General features: G+C 37.1%; 1 protein-coding gene across 1 annotated transcript; it reads right to left on the reverse strand.

Annotated features, from left to right (window-relative positions):
• Positions 1–2,795: 2,795 nt before the first annotated feature.
• On the reverse strand, positions 2,796–8,200 carry LOC104245863 (endo-1,3;1,4-beta-D-glucanase-like; the record flags this gene model as incomplete). The annotated part of the gene is made up of 7 exons (XM_009801559.2): positions 2,796–3,065; positions 6,081–6,181; positions 6,562–6,651; positions 6,749–6,839; positions 7,044–7,170; positions 7,416–7,437; positions 7,951–8,200. Coding segments are annotated over 7 exons (771 nt in total), but the record flags the coding sequence as incomplete, so codon positions are not given.
• Between the last annotated feature and the right edge of the window lie 12,543 nt (positions 8,201–20,743).

Here is a 20,743-nt window from a genome sequence, read left to right on the forward strand (position 1 = left end):
GTTACTGGCCTAGTATGTCTATTTTTGTTTACCTTTCTTTTTTGAGTAACAGAACTTGGTTTAATTTGCCTAGTTTTTTCACTCTTCCTTCGCTGAAACATACTTAACTTTTTGTCCCTTGTATTTTCTTCTTTTTGTGTTTTGGTACTCATTTCATTTCTCGCTGTAGTGCTGATAAAACTGTTTTTGATGGTGACAGAAATCAGTGAGGAATTGCTTCATCAGAGGATCGGTGGTGAGATATGTGCAGTTACCTCCGGATGGAGTTGACATAGAACTTCTTCACGATGCTACAAGGAGAGAAGCTCGGGGTGGCTGAAATCTGGACTTTGAAATACAGTCCATTTTCACGTTTCAGTTGGATGAATCGGCATATACTGATTTTTTCCAACTGTTCAGTGTAATTCTAGATGCATGTTGCACGTAGTAGTTTCCTTCTAATTACTAGCTGCAACCAATGATGTGAATCCAGTGGATGTGAATGACATTTCTGAGTCTTTTGACAAAATTAAGAATGTTAAAAACGCTCGGGGAAATGTTACCTACCAATGGAAAAATCGTTCTTATGGACCATACAAATGTTCTAGTTATATGTCTATCTTCAGGAGAAGTAAAATATGAGATCTTTGGAGGATCATCATCTTCTATTCAATTTGTAACTGGTCCTGGAGATTATTTCCTCCTTACACTAAAATGCAAGTTTTGCGATGCTCTCTGTCTGTGCTAGAGACTAGATAACAAAAGTTATGTGGAAGGCATTATTAATAATGCAAAAGTTATATCGTGTTTAACTCATATCAGGAGGGCTGATGTATAATTAAAGTTACGGGTTTATAATCAATAGTTTTGGTTGTATGTCTCTAAAGTTCAAGTTTGGGATTCACCTCTGGCTCATATGCTATGTCAAGAATTAGAATATTAGCAAAGACCATAGAGTTAGAATTAGAATTGTATTTTGGTGAGAATAATATGCATATATAATAGTACTTGTTTAAATTCTGAAAGCTACGTCTTATGATCTCATGATTTAATGTAATTCTTTTTAGTGACATTACTTGAAATAAGGCATGAATGTATTCAATATCGAACACTTAATAAACATAAGAAAAATAACTGTATAAATCTTCAAAGTTTATTAAGTAATGCTTTTGTAATTTTTTTAGTATTAAACAAGAAATAACATAGGCTAATCGGTGTTCCAATGCTCAAACACGGAAATAGCTAAACTGCACCTCGGAGATTAACATTCACTTATAATTCTTGGTTGTGGCACAAGGTAAAATCTTTGAGAAGAAGCTTCTTTCCTTCTACTAATTAGTAACAGCTAGGTCAAATTACTTTACCATATATATATATATATATATATATATATATATATATATATATATATATATATATATATATATTACAGTGTGTACATGATGCTAAACATATAACTTTTTTACTTTTACCAGATTCTGTATTTATTCTCTATTCGTTTCGTTTCTATAAATATATTTTTAACCTTTGTTATTATCCATATAAGAATCAGAAACATTGATCCAAGTATCTACAATATTTACTTTCCCTCAGTGACTACTTTAAACCACAAAATATTAGCACTAACTGATGGAACATTTAGTTTCTGCCAAAATCTTACGTTAATTAATGTTCGACCCTAGTTTAGCAATATTTTTGCCTCCTACCATAAAATGCTGCTACTTTCCATAATCAGAATCTATATCTATAAATTGGGTATATTTTCCATTATGACACCATTTTACATCCTCTCAAATTCCCGGTTTTGCATGCAAAATATTTAGCCCCTTTGGTTTTTAGATTGTCCATTTCAATTTTGCCAATCATTCGAAGTCACTGCTTTGTGCTGGTATAATATATATGCAGTTATTTAGAGATATATAATTATGCCAAATATGTATCCTATGTTCTCAGAAAAGAGTAATTAATAATGGTAGCCACACTCACCGAATTAAAATCCTAGATTCGCCTCTCTCTCAACTCCTCTGAGTATATTTTGTATACATATTATATACTCGGTACAATTTTTACTCTTAAGCTTCTTGTGTTTGTTTTCTTATGTTGTCTTGATGGAACAGAGTCGTTATGATGGGGTATTCACTTTCTTCCTTTTCCAATCTTTACCACTATGATCTCTTTTCATCTTACATTATAATAATCTTACATTAATTTCTAATTGTAAATATGTGAACTATGAGTATTTATCTTGGATGCACTTTAAAACTGCAGGTTTGTGTTATAAAAATTGATGTCTGCTGTTGCAAAGGGTGTCAAAAGAAGTTGAAGAAATTGTTAACAAAAGTCGAAGGTAATAATTCTCCGATTGTTTAAGTTGGTTTTATCCTTTTTCTTTCATTTATCAATTTTCATGTCAAATAGACCTTATTAGAAAGGGCCTTATTGCACGAGAAGTCTATTTGTAATTTTACCAAAAAGGTCAAAAAGAGAGAATCATATATATATATATATATATACACTAATATTGTAATTTTAACAAATGTGTATAATTCCAGTATGAGTGTATACATGCATCCACGCAAATCATGTAAAATGATAGGGCAGACCAGTACACAAAGCATCCCCGTTCACTCAAAGTCCCGTCATGTAAAATGATACAAAATTTAAATCTTGTGCTTATTTTCTTATGAGTCCCATTATTGTTATATAATATTGATGAAGTCTGAGCATGAATGCTTTGGTTAAACCTTTTATGAAACCATTTATAACAAAGAATGTCTGATCTTGGATCTTATGCTAGGTGTATTTGATGTTATGCATGATCCAAAAACAAAATTGGCTACCATTAAAGGAAGATTTGATCCTTTTGTTCTCACGAATACTATCAACAACAAATTGAGAAAGAAAGAAGCAGAAGTCATATCTTATAACAAGCATCCCCCTCTTCATGAAGTACATACTACTGCTCCTGATCAACAAAATGCAGCAGCTCCTCATCCCTACAAGGACAAAGGCAAGACTAAAGTTGGACAGAACAAAAAGAATCCAGATTCTTCGTGTCGCGGTGATTCTAATGAAGCTTCTGATCCCTACAAGTACAAAGGCAAGACCAAAGTTGGACAGCAGAAAAAGAATCAAGAATCTTCATGTCGAGATGAAACATTTATATTGAGAAAAGACACTAAGAAGGATCATAAACCTGAAGCTTATGAGCCCCCAAAAGGGGTTGATGAAGCAATTTGCAGAGATCGTTATTGCAGAATACACAAAAGATCCGGATCCATTCAAGACCGCGTAACTAAAGAAGCAAGAGAGAAAGCATCTTCTACGTTTTGGCAGCTACCAAATCTTTACCAAGGACTATATGGCGGAGAAGCTAGTTATCCGCCTTATCATCCGGGCATGTTTCCACCGGAGTATGGTTTCCGTCCTTCGAGTTTTCCCATGTCAGGGATGAATGACTACACCAGTTACCTCAACAATGAAAATCCTCGCAATTACAACACTATGTGAGGCTGGGAGTTGTACCAAATTGGTTCCATAATTTGATCACGTTTTATTTTCGTCTTCTTTTCTTTTTATCCAATGATTTTTTATCACTAACTTCTAAAGATCCTCTTAGCAACAACGTTAAGAAATTCACACTATGGGTATTATTTGACCTGTTATAGCAGATTGCCATTAAGGACAGTTACATGGTAAAGATTCTTTTACACTATTAGTGTATTGAAACTAAACTCAATTATTAATGATGGTTTGATAATTTTGGACTACAAAAACCCCAGCCGCGCAATGTTAACTGCTGATAAATTGAAACTTCGTTCTCCATTACACTACTTTTCGGACAAATCAGCACTTTGATTTTCTGATGGAGAACTAGTACCTGAGATATTCTAAGCAATGCACTTGTATGCTTCCTGCCTAGTTGAAATTCATTTAGTTATAGTCAAGATAAATGACCTTTTGCTTGTTCCTGACTATTTATAACTTATGGACAAATTTATGAGTGTTTTGTCTAGGTTATACACCCAGATTAAGAATCACACTATGAATGTTTATACACCCAGTTTAAGAATCATATTAAGGCCAATCAAGTTGGCAATTACACGTCCGATAACTTGTTGAGCGTAGTGCATTGTCCTAAAAACATCTAAACCGGACATCATGTCTTGTTCATGAGCCACACATGAACTCTAAAGTAGACTACGCCATAGCTGCGTATGGAATTACTGATGAAGCAAACTGCAAGTTCACTTTCTGTTTACCTGTATCATTGATTAGTTATAGTCACGACAGATCAAGGAATGGAGACCTCAGAGACTGCTATATCTACTTCCCTTCTGACTGTACCTGAAGCAATGCCTTTATATTAGAGATTAACTGAACCAGATGGAAAACTTACTTAAATTGTGATTTCCTCCAGGTTTTCTCTACAAATCACAGAATAAACTAATCATGTTCAATCCTAAATTAGTTAGAATTGACTATACTCTAGAAATACTTCTAACAAATATCGAACCAAATGTAACTACAAACTAAACATTTATCTCAATTACTTTGCATTCACATATGTCTTTTTCCTTTACTGTAATTTGTTCTTACATATTGAGAGATTATAGGTCTTTTAGGACAAGTTTCCTGATTTTAGGTCTACCTCAATTTCTTTTAACACATCATTATCATATTATTGCACTCACGGGCTGGTGCATATGTAGGTTTCTTTCGCTAAGAATATCATTACTTCCCACAGATCACACATACAAGAAAATATTAACGGCCAGATTCAGTGATAAATTCTGGAATAAGCTTTGTAGAGCAATTGTGATCTCTGCCTATTTATTCCGCTTCTATGTCATCGCTTTTGGCTTCTACAAGACAGGTGCCGAAACCAGTGTGTCAGATGTGAAAGCATATTGCAGTGTTGAAAGCTAAGTTGCTCCGACACGGCAGTTTAGGTGTCGCATCCGTGTCGACACGACACTAGTATGGGTGTGGGTATGGGATCCGTGCAGGATCTGGCCAAACAATTTTGGATACTTTGACCACGACAAACGGAAAAATTCCAGACGAGATACAATTTGATTCCCGAAATAAGAACTAAAACTAGTGTAAATTCGAAGAAAATAGCATATCTTATCTAGGAAATCCTTAAACTTATCTACAACTTGAGAATAAAAAAATCCACACTTCACAAGCTATAGGTGAGTATTCCACAATTTCTCATAATTTAGAGATATTTTTCTTTTTTTGAATTATACTGTCCACCCATGCTTAACACTAGGAAATATTTTGACAAAGCTGTCCACCTTATTAAGGCAAGAAAGCAAAAGCAAATGGTAAATCCAAAATCTTGTAACACGAACGGAGAGATTCATCAAATTAGTTACTTACTTATATCAGTGTATCCCCTGAATAAACATGATAGTATTATTTTCCCACATAATCTTTTTTAGAATGACATCATGTAAAATGACAGACAAAATCCTAATAATCAACTCTTATAGTCCTATCCTCACTAGGAGTATTAAGGTAAGGCCAAGAGGCAGAGCGTGGAGGGGGTACCAATGTCTTTTGGTCTCGCCGGCGAAACTTCTGTCAAGACATTGCGGTGGTGGGTGGCGGTCCTGGCGGACTGTGGTGTGAGTTAGGGAGAGAGAAGCTGGGTTTGGAATTGGAGAAAGAGTTACTTCGTTTCTAATTTCTGTCGTGGAGGGAGAAAGAAAAAGCAAAAAAAGAAGAAAGGAATCTGGTATGCTAAAGAAAAGTTGTTCAATTACAAAACAGTAAAAAAACAGTATGCTATAGTCAGGAACTGAACTCAGATCATTGAACCTAAGGGGAGAGAGTTAAGGAGCCCCGTCGACCACTGACCCATTTTAACATTTGTATATCATGGTGCCTAGTAAAATATATCTACATTTTGCTGGGTATATATATCCAAGGTTAACAGGATCCTGTGACCCCCTTTCCCATAGAGTAGGTTCGCCTGTGGTAAGGCCTAGCCCCCTTTACCTGTACTATCTCTTTTGAGTATTATTAAAATAAATCACCCATGAATTCGAGTTTGGAACCTAGGTGGTTCCCTTAAAAAAAATGTCATGTACCTCAGGTTTTGATGACAAAATCTCCTCAAACTGCTTAATAAGCTCCGGAGGAGAGATTCTATCTATCTCAGCTGCTAAAATAGCTATTGAGGCCTTAACCTCTGCAAGTAATATGTATCATCAGTCGATGGGCAGGATAAAAAAGATACATGTTCAAGGTAGTCATCAGAATTCAAACAATAGTTAATACCAATTGCTTAGAACCAAGAGTATTCATAAATTAAGTAGCAAAGTTCATATTAGAAAGGAATTGAGGCGTAAATGAATACAACCAGCTATATGAAGTCTTTGGAGTACTAAACATCAATCTGGATCTCAATGTCCCTTGCAGTAATAGTATATGCAACAAATTCGTATAAAATCCAGGATTCAAGTGACATTGAGAAAATCAAATGGAACGGGTGAATATGCAACAAATTGGTATAAATCTGCGGTAATAGCTCAATCTGATCACAGGTGATTTTAGTAATAACAGCCATACCTTTAATATCATCAACTTTGACTAATGATGGATGCAATTGCACTGCAGCTTGAATGTAGCAAGACTTGGCTAGGTCGGTAACCACCTTTGCTGTTAGAAAACTGGAGGTCAGGATCACATTCACAACTATCACAAAGGCATTGACCCTCTACATCAATAACCCTAAAACCTTAGTGCAAAAACTTACCGCCCCAGCAAAATCCTGCAGCCCCAATTGCAGATATACCTTTATCTTTGAGAGCAGCAACAACTTTTTTTGCATCTTCAAATCCTTTATCCTAAAAAGAATTAACAAATAAAAAATTAATAGCATAGTGGCAAGAGTGTTGCTACAAATATCACGGAACATTCCCAAGCATTATCAACTTAATGAATGGAGAAATAGGATATTGATGGCATGGCCTCCTTTGACTCCGTAGAGTCAAATCAATGGCTATTTAATAAAAAAGAAAGCCTAAGTTCAACAAATTATGAACACATACTGTTCCATGTGATTGTATCCAGATTGATAAAGGCTTCTCCGTGTTTTCAGGATTATAAGGATCACCATAAAGAAACTCAGGAACTACCACATAGTATCCTGCAGCTGCAACTTTGTCAGCAAGTTTCCTACATAAAAACAGTTGAATTTTGCGATCAGCCAAAGATACAAATAGGAAATTGTTGCAGCGTAATAACTGGACAAACACAGAGAATGGTGACCTGACTTCTTCCCGTGGTGTTTGATAAACACCAGAGAGATATTAAGCCAAGAGCTTTTACACAATAAGCAAGTAACAATTGTGAGGTGGGAAAGAATAGTAATTTAAAAGCTATTTGACTATTCTAGGCTGAACTTGAGAAGCAGTGCGTACCTTAGATTTGGTGCTTCATAACCTGCCAAGAATTATTAAGACCATAAGAAATCGTCTTCCGAAATAAAAAGTTCATCCCTTCACTATAATAAACTAAACAGGAAAATCAAAAGTCTTTTGCATCTCTAATATACATATAAATTTTCTTGTTAATCCAGAATAAATATTTGTTGTATACCCAATTTGCTTGAACTTTGAAGAACTCGATGCAAAGAAACTTTCAATAACGAAAATGCAAGAACGTAAAAGAACTTAATAAACATTCCATACATCCTGTTGCTGAGGCTCTAATTGTTGTATTTCTTGCTGCAAGTAAATTAACTACATACTAATTGTACTAAAAAAAAGAAGAGGAATTTTCATAAAGCACTACAGTATAGAGCTTAATTACCATAAGTAACTATAGTTTTCTTTCTTTTCCGAAAAAAAGAAAGAAGGGGCAGAAAGAGAAATGCAAATGCAAATGGAGCAGAATCGTATAGCGCAAAGTTGATGAATAAGACGGCAGTTATATAAAAGGGGAGGAGGTGAGTACCATAAACGTCGGAGACGAGAAGGATGGCGAGTTTGGAAGAGGAAGGACCAGAGACGTATGATTTGAAGCCACCAATTTCTAAAACGGACCCAACTCCGCTACTTGAGCTCAATGTTGGTGGGTTTGAGCCCCTGCCATCTTTTGCTACTTTAGATTGATAGAATACAGAGAGTGTTTGTGTGTGTGACCAAGACAGTGAGTGATTATATATAGACAGAGAGAAGTGGAAAATGAGGATACCATTAATTAATTAATTAGGACGCAAAAACTTACACCTGATATGAGAGAGATTATGTAGAATCTCTTTTTTCACATGAATGTACAACACTTTCATGCGTCTCATTCAGTGTAAACTCTTTCGAACAAGGAAATATTATCCCCTTGACTTCAAAATGAAAGGTCAAATGCGATAGTCATTGACGGAATCATTAAAAGGTATAACTCACCCTCAATTAATACTTATGAATTATGGAGTATATATTTCAATAAATAAAATTTAGATACTAGTAGTATATTCTATAGAAATTATTATAGGGGATAAAAGGAATTCTGAGTGAGATTTTCACTAATACCACTAAACTATAGGGTTGATAATTCCAAATATTGCATGGCACTTTTTTCGCCCCTTTTGATTTATTTTTATTTTGATGTTCAGAACCTCATTTGCTTCACGGTACTTTTTTATATAGAGTGTCAAATTTTAAATATGTTTGATCCATTTAGTTACTTGTATTATCACTAGTATTAAAGTTTTACTTTAACTAGTCAATTTTATAGACACTATCTTTTCTATCCCATAGAAATTTTAAAGGCCTAACTTTTAAAATATTTCATTGACAATCATTTCGAAAATATTTCGAACGTCAATTCAGTTTATAGGGATATGATATTTCAAAATTTTGAAAACCACCTAAAACCATATGTAGTCAAATGTGTTTTCTATTTCATGCAAAAGATAAATAAAGTGTAATGATCCGACCGGTCGTTTTGAGCATTTGCATTTCGCTTGGTAGTTTGGGGGCGCGAGTAGCTCCGTATGATGTATTAGGATTTGTGTGCAAAATTTGAGTTCATTCCGAGTTGATTTGATATGTTTCGGCGCGAGTTTTTGGAAGTCGAAAGTTCATCAAGTTTGATTTGAGGCGCATTTCGTCATTTCAATATTGTTATGCATGATTTGAGGCTTTAAGTTGGTCAGTGTTATGTTATGAGACTTATTGGTATGTTCGTACGGGGTCCCGAGGGACTCGGGTGAGTTTCGTATAGGTTTGGGCTACGTTGCGCTCGTTTTTCTTATAATTCGACGTCGTTTCTTTAAGCATAAATGGTACTACATTAAATAAATGAGCTCTGATTTCTGTTTTGATTGAAGCATTATATCTGAATCATAATTACGGATCCATAGCAAAAAGAATAGTCGAATTTAGACATCGTATGAGGAATTTATGGTCATTTCACTAAGAATTGGGTTGCTAGATTTTTCAGATTAATTACGAAATTGGCACTGGATTCATATTTAAAAATCTGCACTATTTGCAAATACTGAAACCAATATATCTCTTTTATTATAAGGTCAAATGGAGTGATTCAAAAGCGTAACTTGACTAAAATTTTACAAGAAATCCATTGGAGCACATCAAAAGTGAGTTTTGGGATCGTTTGGCACAGGAAACGAGGCAGAATAGCTGGCAGAAAAATATATAAAATAAAGATTTGTTCATTTGATCATATTTTGAGTTAGGGAGCTCGGATTTAGGCGCTTTTGGAGGCGATTTTCACCATATGGATTGGGGTAAGTGTTCTCTACTTGGTTTTGGTTATATTTTATGAATCTATCTTCGTTTTTGGAATTTGATTGATGATTTCAAACTAAAATTTGGGGGTTTTTGTCTAAAGTTTCATAAAGTGAATTTTTAAGTTTTGAACATCGATTCGGAGTCGGAATTGAGTGAAGCTAGTATGATTGGATTTGTAATTGGATGGGTTGTCGGATTTTGTGAGTTTTACCGGGTTCTGAGGTGCGGGTTCAGGTTGGACTTTTTGGCCGATTTTGGGCTTTTGATTAAAGATTCAACCTTTTTCGATTGGGATTGGTTCATTTAGCATTGTTTGATGTATTTGAGTTGTTTTTGATTAGTTTCGAGCTATTCGGAGGTCGGAACGCCCGTGATGGCATTTTTGGAGCATCGCTTGGCTTGCTCGGTATTGGAATTGGCTTGTTCGAGGTAAGTAACTCTTCTAAACTTACTGCTGAGGGTATGAAACCGCGAATACATGCTATGTGATTGATGATGAGGTGACACACATGCTAGGTGATGGGCGTGTGGGCCTGAACCCTGTGAATGGTAACTCCGTTATTTTCATGGCACTGTTTAGTGGCCCTATTTTGTTGATATCTGTGTTTTCACCATGTGATAAAGTAACTAAGCTGTCAATCATGCTAGATATTATATTTAGGCTTTATGTGGATATTGTTAGGACCCATAGTTGTCGTTTGTCATCTCACTAATTTCATTGATATTTCGTACTCAATCATATTCATGCATCCATATCATATCTCAGTCTCAGTTGTATTTATTGATATATCATATCATTATTGTCGGACTAGTTTCATGACATTACGAGCCTGTAAGCAAGACTGGAGAGTTTGATAACTGAGTGAGGCCGAGGGCCTGACTGAGAGTGATATTATGAGATCGGGCTATACGCCGCAGCATGTTATATTGATTATATTCTATGGGATTGGGATGCATGCCGCAGCGATATAGCGCTTGGGCTGAAGGAGCCCCTCCGGAGTCTACACACCCCTAGTGAGCGCAGTCGACTATGTATATATATATGGATCGGGTTGCATGTTGCAACGAGCCTTATGACTATATATATATGGATTAGGTTGCACGCCGTAACGAGCCTTATGGCTATATGTATATGGATCGGGTTGCACACCGCAACGAGCCTTATGGCTATATATATGTGGATCGAGTTATACGCCGCAACGAGTATTGTACATTGCTGAGTATTGAGCACGATATGAGATAATGCGAGACAATGAGGTTGAGTACTCTGAGAGTGTGAGTACATGAGTTCATCACTGAGAGGCATTGCATTTGACATGCGTACTTGAAATACATGCATAAAGATGCATTTCCATTTTACTGCCCGGTTTTGGTGACATTCATGATTTTTACCTGTTTCTTGACATGTAGGCATAAAGATGTACTTTCCTCATGCTATCTGAAAATGAAACATTTTCTGATGAAAGATTTTTGGGAAAAATTACAGTTTTCAAATTATCTCATATTTTCCGAAGATTTCGGTAAAGGATTTGGGTTTTCAATGATACTCTTTAAAAGTGGAACTACTTTCGAAAAAACTGTGAAAAATATAAGCATTTTATCTGTGAGTTACTTCCTTATTTATATGCTCTACATTGTTATGAATTGTTGTTGGATCCGAACTATGTTCCAGCTCGCCACTACTTTCAACCTAAGGTTAGGTTTGTTACTTATCAGTACATGGAGTCGGTTGTACTGATACTACACTTCTGCAAATTGCATGCAGATGTTGGCTGTTGTTATTGTTGTGTTCGATGGTTGCTGGATTTAAAGGTGTGCCTGCGTCCCTGTTGTAGCTGCCTCTAGTTCATGGTAGCCTTAGATTTATAAAACTCTGTTTATGTATCTTTCAAACAAAAGATGTATTTACTTCATATCAGCTTTGTAAACTCTATTCTTAGAAGCTCTTGATTTGTACTACCAGTCCTTGGAAAATGTATAAGTTTCAGATAATTTCGTCCATTTAATTGTTATATTAATTTAATTAGAAATAGATAATTGTTAATTGGCTTACCTAGCGGGTTGGATTAGGTGCCATCACGACTAGTCGAATTTTGGGTTGTGACAAATTGGTATCAAAGCTCTAGGTTCATAGATTCTACAAGTCATGAGCAAGTGTCTAGTAGAGTATTGCGGATCGGTATGATAATGTCCATACCTATCTTGGAGAGGCTACAGGGCATTTAGGATAAACTTCCCATCTTTCTTTCTTTATCATGCGATATTGATTCAGCTTGAAGCGTAACTCTTGAATTCCTTCCACACATTCGTAAGAGCATATGAGCACTTGGTATCAGCTGTGCATCGACAACTTATTATTCCGGGTATGAGGTAGGAAATGTGATTTCAGTATGCTGATGATGGGCTAGTCTGGAGGGTTTGTGGCCGGGTTTTGACTGTAGCTTGAGCATAGAGATGTTGATTGTGTGAACACGTGCTTTTGGACTTATATGTCCGGTAGTATCCCTATTAGTGAAATTTATGATTGGATGACTATGTAATGAGTATGACATGACCGCTGGATGTGTTCAGATATATTGGAGTTGGTGAAAAGAGTTTGATTGAGGTGTAAATTGGGTGCTCGATTTTTGTCTTGATGGGACACATAATCTCGATTTATGAGTGAATTGGAAGATTTTTCATGTTGGGTAATTGTGGAACTAGATAGATTCTCATGTCTTATTAATGAGTTCAGAATCATGAAGATCAATCAATTGCGTAGTAGTTGTGACTGTGGAAGGGTATAGAGATATGTCAGTTTGAGGCAAAGCAGATGGGTTATCTCCTGCAGGGTGTCTTGAGGGTTGCGTGATCTCTATGTTGTTTTGCAGCGAGTTCTCCTTTACCAGTGAATTATATGTGTTGCAATTTGAGTTTGGATTGCTTATGAGAGTTGGCTTGACTATTACGAGTATGCATGCGAGATTTGCAAATGATTCGAGGTATTATATGGTTTGTGTTACACGAGCTTATGAAGGGTTTAGTTGAGATTCAGTGCAAGATTTTGGCAGCAATAGAGTATGGGTATTGTAAGTTATTAGATGCTTTGTTCCTTGGCTTTGAGCCAAGTGGGGGAGTATTCTATCGATAGGTTGATTGCGCGGTTATGTGTTGTATTGGTTTCAGCTTGAGGTATACTGGTGAATCAGTATGACTTACAGAGGTTGGGATCAAGGATGACTCGAGTAAGGCAATTTTTGGATACGAGTTATATTACACTCTATGGGTATATGAAAATTAAGGAATGATTGAGTGGTTATTTGTGAAGGATGTAGTGTTCATGGAGTAGAAATTTGCTCGTTTGCTTAGAGGTATGAATTACTTCTTAGGGTATTGATGTGCAAATGAGGCACAGATTGTTCAGTTTGTTTGATCAGTTTAATTAAGATTTGAGCACAGTGGATGACTCTCGAGAATGGTTCTAATGAATTCAAGATCTATATGTGGCAATTGAGAATTTTGCTGATTGTATATGGCTAGGAACTGAGAGTTACAATGGATGGTCTCGAGACTCACAGTATTTCTATATCATTATGAATTCTGCATTCAATATTAGGAAGGTAAAATGAACAACTTTAAATTCACATAAGGTCTTTTTAGAGAGGGTATCTCGGTTGTGGTACTTTTGGGGTACTTAAGAGAGCATTCAGCGGCTTATGGGCTTTAAGGCATGTGGTTTTATGCTAGGGTCTCATATGGCGAGTTTTGGTTAAGGATTATGGTATTATGGTGAAGAGAAGTATCAATTTGAAGGTAATTCAGAAGGAACTCGGAGAAATAGGACAACTTGGTAGTAGGTTGGATCGACATGGTAATGGATATTGATGTTCTACACGTCAATACCACATAGGGGGGGGTGATTTGTGTGGTACCCAATTTTTCGATCTAGAAGAACCTGGTTCTTCTAGGTGTTCTAACTGCTGCTGTTGCGGAATTAAAAGTACAGAAAATAAAGAATAGAGAGATTTTTACGTGGAAAACACCTGGCTCAAAAGGTGAAAAAACCACAACCTACTACTCAGTAGGATTTTCCCAAACATCCACTAAAATCACTGAGCCAAAACAACATTTACAAAACTCTTTGTAAACCTAAGGATTAACTCTAATCCATGTGTAGCACACAACCTCAACTGTTGCGACACCTTCAAGTTAGCCTATAACTTGAACACTCAAAGTACCTATTACATATGCTTCTATAAAAGCTGAAAAGGTACAACTTTAAACCACCTACTACAATTGAACTAGAATAAGAATAAACACAACGGAACTGGTTCTTCTATCTCATTCAAGTAGCTTCAGGTTTGCACACTTGAATCACACACGAACTGTTTGCAAAAAGCGTTGCTATTTTACTCCCTATTCACCTTTAACTTCTGCTTATGTGCAACACCTGTAAAAGAGAACAACCACTGTTATTTAATGAGTTAGTAATCAGAGTTTGATTGCGACTCAATTGCTGATCTTCCATCGAAGTTGAGTCCTAGTTCGATACAAACTCTAACCCTATCCTTTATCCGGATTGTATGATTGTGTCCTCTTCCCATAAGGAGACTTTCTCTCCTCATCCAATATGCAACCTTTTCGATCAGTTCAGGAGATATTGCTGCTTGATTACTGAGACTTATCTCCTTCACGTGTATCTCACATGTCTAGGTTGATAAATACTATGCCTCACATGATGAACCTGGTCCATGACTGAGTTCATTTGTCATTCTTCAAAACTTCACCTGAACTTGGGCCAACAAATTCCCCCTTTTTGATGATGACAAACTCTGTGCTTTTACTAACCAAAGAACCTGTAGGAACTCAGCTTGATCGTCAATACATAAACTTAGAATTTTAACTTATCATCAAGGACCAGATTTAATTAGGTTATAAATATCATGTTATTCAGAATAAAGAGTAAAGCACAATATCTCTTCCCCCTTTTGGCATCATCGAAAAGTTGCATGCATTGTGAATCCCAGATTTTAGTAATTACACATGGCCACTTGGGCAACTGCAAGTGAAAACATGGATGAAATCATCAATAATTAACAAACATATTCAAACTATTAAGAGCAAAATCTTCATAGAACAAGAAAAACAACAGCTGTCATTGATAAGATATGTTTCCACCAACAAACCACAAAAAGAAAGAAAAACTTCCAAAGAATGAGCAAAATAAATGAAAAAAGTTCCTAATCTGGGTCACTGGGGGTACTAGATTGGTTCAAAAGACAACAACTGGACATCCTAAGGCTTGGAGGAACTAGAGGGCTGGGTTTGGAGAAGGTTGAGCATATTCTGAAGCATCTCATCACTCTTCTCCTTTTCTTTTGCTAGCTCAGTTCTAAGGCCATCTCTTTCAGTTTCCAGTTCAGCTACACGAGCCTGGAGCCGAGCAATTTTAGCATCCTTAGATCCACACTCTTGAACCAAAGCCCTAACCTTGCTGTTCACAAGTGTCTTCAGAGATGAACCAGGTTCAACTGCGGTGTCATTGATTGGATAGTCACAAGCCAGAAGAGTCTTGACGCCAAAGTGTTCCTTGCTTGATGCCATCTCCCCTTTCTTCAAAAACACATTCAGCCTATCCAGAACAGTAATCAATATGAACCCATATGGGGTGGCAAGAGCCTTGGAGCCATTTATGACCCTGTCCAGTAATTTGACAATAAAGGCAGGCCAATTGATCTGCATTCCTCTCACAAGGCACTCCATAAGAACCAAGTCCATGTAGTGGCAGTGTGCCTCCTCTCCTGTCTGGGCAGCATGCACTTGTTAACAAATTCAAACAAGACCTTGTGCTCAGGCCTCATCTCACTTTTCTGCACAAACCTGGCTTCAGGCACATCTTTAGCAGTTGCGGCATCACAAAAATTCCTAGTGATTTGAAGAGCAGTAGGGAGAGAATCTAGACATGGCCACCTTTGCCTTGTATAATCATCATACCCCTCACTAGGTATGTCTAGAATCTTACCCAATTTGAGTGCATCAAACTGCACCCTTACTCCTTTCACTATACTGGTGACTACCTCATTCTTCACTGTGGCATTGGCCATAAACTCAATCAATTCTTTCCTAGCCAGCCTCCCATCCATTTCAAGGACCATGTCCTTCCAAACTTGTGCAGCTAGGGCATCCACCAGTCTTCTCATTCCTGGCTCATCCAGGTCTCTCAACAGTCTTCCTTTCAAAAAATTTCTTCTGCCAAAGATGGCAAACCTATCTTGTTCCTTTTCAGATTCCTCTTCTTTATCTTCCTCAGTAATTTTTACCTGCTTACCTTTCACTGCAGATCTGGTTCTTTTGGCTAAAGAGGGTTCATCAGATACAAGTTCAGAGGAAGACTTCTTGGAAGAAGCCTTGGCCCTTTTTAGTTTGAGTGTAGGAACCTCCACAGTTGTTCCCCTTTCTTGATGGACCAGTTCCATCTCTTCTTCTTCTTCTTCTGCAACCTCAGAACTCTCCACAACCTTTGCTTTTCCCTTCTCCTTCTTTTTCTTCTTGTTTTCTTCCAGAGCTTTCTGTAACTCAGCTTCACTTTGTCTGACCCTGCTTCTAGTGGCTCTTCCCTTAGGTACTGAAGGTACAGTAGGTTTTGGGGATGATATTTTTCTTTTCTTTGTTGGCTTGGAAGCAGTTTGAGCCTTTTGTGTGGAAGCTTTACGCTTCTTTGGATCATAACTGGCCCCAACCCTCTTTAGAAGATCAACCAGTGTTTCCTCAATAGATGAACCAGGTTCATCTTGTTGCTTGCTTAGATACACAAGCCCTTCAGCCGCCTCCCCAGAACCATTTCCCCCTGACTTGTTGCCACCTTCTTCAACACCTCCACAGATAGCTAGAACGTTTTCTTTCCCATTTCTCCTCTCATCACCACTTGCTCCCCCTCTCTTTTTTTTTCTTTCTTTTTACTCCACTTCTACTAGATTCATCCCCCTTTACATCTTTGACAGGACCAACCAAGACAAACCTATTTTCTACATTTTCAACCACAGTAGAGAGTACCACACAAGAACTTACCTCATCGGGGGTTTCTTGAATTTTGGCAGTGTCAGAAGACCCATGTTCTTCTCTTTCGCTGGCAAAAATAAAAGTTCAGACTCAGAGCTTGAGTCAGATTCTTGAGTAGGACTTTCATTCCTCTGGCTAGCCTTCAATTTCTCATTTAGAACTTTTCTTAGAGCTCCAGAAGCTACAGTTTTTCTGGCCAACATTTTGTGCCTACGAAACCTAGGTTTTGGGGTTTCATTAGGGAGTGTAGATGAGGATGTATTCGAAGGGGATACTGGTGGGGGAGTGCCAGGATTATCTTGGGGGTTAGTCATGGTGGATTGTTTCTTAAGAAAAATTTGGGAATTTTGGAGAGAAGAAGGGCGATCAGAACTTGAGAAGAGTTTTGACGGTTATGGACTAATGAAGAAGAGGTGTGGCGTGTCTTTATAGATGATTAGACTTAAATTCAGTAACGAAAACTTTTTCAGAGGTCAATTAGAAGTCTAATCAAAAAGTAATTTCGGTCTCTTAGTGATTATTAGGCATCGCTAGATTTTAGGCAAAAATCCCGATTTTTAGAGTTTTAGGGGAACGAAATTGGTTCAATGCTCAACGGATAGAATTTCTGGGAATTTGATGAATGTAGGACTTCTACTCATGATTGGAAAAATAATCTTTCTAATTGTGCAGAGTATAGAAAACATACCTGAGCTTTTCATATGAACACATACTGATGAACCAGGTTCTTTATATAGAACTCTCTTGAACATGCCTCAAATGCCAAAATAGAAGAAACTTTGTAAGAGATCAGTGAGTCATACACATGTCACAGGAGTATATTAATTAAAGTATGAAACTGAGTAAGAATTGATCTAGATATTTACACAAAGTTAGAACTCCTAACCAAAAAATATAATTTTTTTTCATTGTGCATTCTGAACTAGACCTATTAGGTGATCTTAATCATCCCTAACTCCAACCTGTTCCTCTCAAAGTTTTCTCTACTCAGTGCTTTAGTGAAGATGTCAGTATTTGTGTATCAATAGCACATAATTCTATTGAAATCAATCCTTTCTCATAATTATCTCTTAAGAAGTGGTGTCTAACATCTATGTGCTTAGTCCTCTTATAATGAACAAGGTTCTTTGTCATACTTATAGCACTAATGTTATCACAGAATATTGGAATACATCCCACTTCAATTCCAAAATCTACCAGCTATTGTTTGATCCATAGCAATTGAGCACAACAGGAAGCAACAACAACATACTCAGCTTCAGCAGTAGATAGGGCCACAGAATTTTGCTTTTTGGTAGCCCATGACACAAGACATGAACTAAGGAAATTTGCCATACCTGAGGTGCTTTTCCTGTCCACTAAGAAACCTGCATAATCAGCATCAGCATATCCAACTAGATCAAAATTACTACCTTTAGGATACCAAAGACACAGATCAGTGGTGCCTTTTAGATATCTCAGTGTCCTCTTTACCGCAGTCAAGTGGGACTCTTTTGGATTTGCCCATATACAACTTTTGATCGACTGATGAACCAGGTTCATCAATATCTAATTTGGTGGCAGTTGTAATGAGTGTGTTTATTTCTTTAGATTCCTCCATTTTAAACTTTTTGATTAGCTCTTTTGTATACTTTTGCTGATGGATCATGGTTCCATTTGGACTTTGTTTGATCTGCAAGCCTAAAAAGAAGTTAAGCTCACCCATCATGCTCATTTCAAACTCACTGCCCATTAGTTTTGCAAAGTCCTTACTTAGCCTATCAGTGGTAGCCCCAAATATGATGTCATCCACATATATTTGCACAATAAGGAGATCTTTACCTTTTTCCCTTAAAAATAAGGTACTGTCAATTTTACCTCTTTTATAACCATGCTTCAGTAGGAATTTGGATAGTCGTTTGCCTGCTTTAGCCCATAGAGAGCCTTGTCTCACTTGTACACATGCTCAGGACATTCCTTGCTCTCAAACCCTGGAGGTTGTTTCACAAACACTTCTTCCTTTAGGTAGCCATTCAGGAAGGCACTTATGACATCCATTTGATGAAGAGTGAAGTCCATGTGTGCTGCAAAGGCTATGAAGAGTCTGATTGCCTCTAGTCTTGCAACTGGAGCAAATGTCTCATCATAGTCTATGCCCTCCTCTTGGCTGTATCCTTGTACCACCAGTCTTGCTTTATTTCTTGTAACTATTCTATCTTCATCAAGTTTGTTTCTGAAGACCCATTTTGTACCAATGACTGATCTGTCCTTGGGTCTCGAAACTAGATGCCAAACTTGACTTCTTTCAAATTGGTTGAGTTCATCTTGCATTGCATTCACCCAATCTGCATCCTGCAAAGCCTCAATAACATTTTTAGGTTCAATAAGAGATATGAAAGCATTAAAAGCACACAGATTCTTTAGCTGTGATCTAGTTTTGACTCCAAATGTTGGATCAGTAATAATGTTCTCAATAGGATGAGAACTTTGATACTTGTGAGGTTTCGCAACCAACTGGTTTCTGCTAGATGTCTCTCCCATGTTCTGTTGCTGAGGAACAAGTTCATGAACAAGTTCCTCTAGGGGGTTTGATTCAATTTCTCCTTGATTAGTTCCCCCTGTCAGGTTGCCCTGATTTGAAGGACCGGTTCCATCACATGTTCCTTCTTTTGATGCCACTTTGACTTGTGCTGGGGATTCAGTCAATTCCTTTACCAGTAAAATGGCTTCATCTTCATGTTCCTGTCTCTCAGAAAGAATGTTAGTTTTATCAAATACTACATGTACACTTTCTTCTACACACAGAGTTCTTTTATTAAACACTTTATATGCTTTGCTATGTAAAGAATATCCCAAGAATACTCCCTCATCACTTCTGGGATCAAATTACCTAGGGAGTCTTTTCCATTATTGTGCACATAGCACTTGTAACCAAATGCCCTAAGATGGGATATATTTGATTTTCTCCCTTTAAGTAACTCATAGGAAGTTTTCTCTACCAGAGGTCTGGTCATGCATCTATTGATTATGTAACATGCAGTGTTTACGGCCTCTGCCCAGAAGCTATGGGGCAATTTACTAGAAAGCAGCATGGTTCTAGCCATGTCCTCCAGAGTTCTATTCTTCCTTTCAACTACTCCATTTTGTTGAGGGGTTATAGAGGCAGAGAAATTATGATCTATACCATTTTCATCACAGAATTCAGCAAACTTGGAATTTTCAAATTCAGTTCCATGATCAGACCTAATGGATGCAAGTTGATTTCCTAATTGTTTCTGAGTTTTTCTAACAAATGCAATAAACATGTCGAATGCTTCATCTTTGGAGGTTAGAAATAGAACCCAGGTAAATCTAGAATAATCATCGACAAACACCATTACATATTTCTTTCCACCTCTGCTCATGGTTCTCATTGGACCACATAGATCTATATGGACCAGTTCCAATGACTTGGTTGTACTTACCATTTTCTTGCTTTTGAAGGATGATCTTACCTGCTTCCCCCTGCACATGCCTCACAAACTTTGTCTTCCTTGAACTTGATATTAGGTAACCCTATCACCAAGTCTTTAGAGACTAATTTGTTTAGCTGATTTAGACTTGCATGACCAAGTCTTTTGAGCCACAGGAGGGGATCATTAACCAACACACTTAAGCAAGTGAGTTCATTTTCTGAGAGAGTAGATGTATCTACAATGTAAATATTGTTAACTCTTTTTCCCTGCAAAACAATCTTGTTAGTGGTAAGGTTAATCAAAAAGCATTTGGTAGAGGTAAAAGCTACAAGATTACCTCTGTCACACAATTGTGACACACTTATTAGGCTATATTTCAAGCCATCTATCAGGTAGACATTCTATATGGAATGAGAATCTGTTTTGTCTACCTTTCCAACCCCAGTGATCTCACCTTTTTTTCCATTACCAAAGGAGACATTACCTCCTTTTAAGTCCTCAAGTGAAAGGAACTAGTTCTTGTTC

The sequence above is a fragment of the Nicotiana sylvestris genome, chromosome 9, assembly GCF_000393655.2.
Source record: "Nicotiana sylvestris chromosome 9, ASM39365v2, whole genome shotgun sequence".
NCBI lineage: Eukaryota > Viridiplantae > Streptophyta > Magnoliopsida > Solanales > Solanaceae > Nicotiana > Nicotiana sylvestris.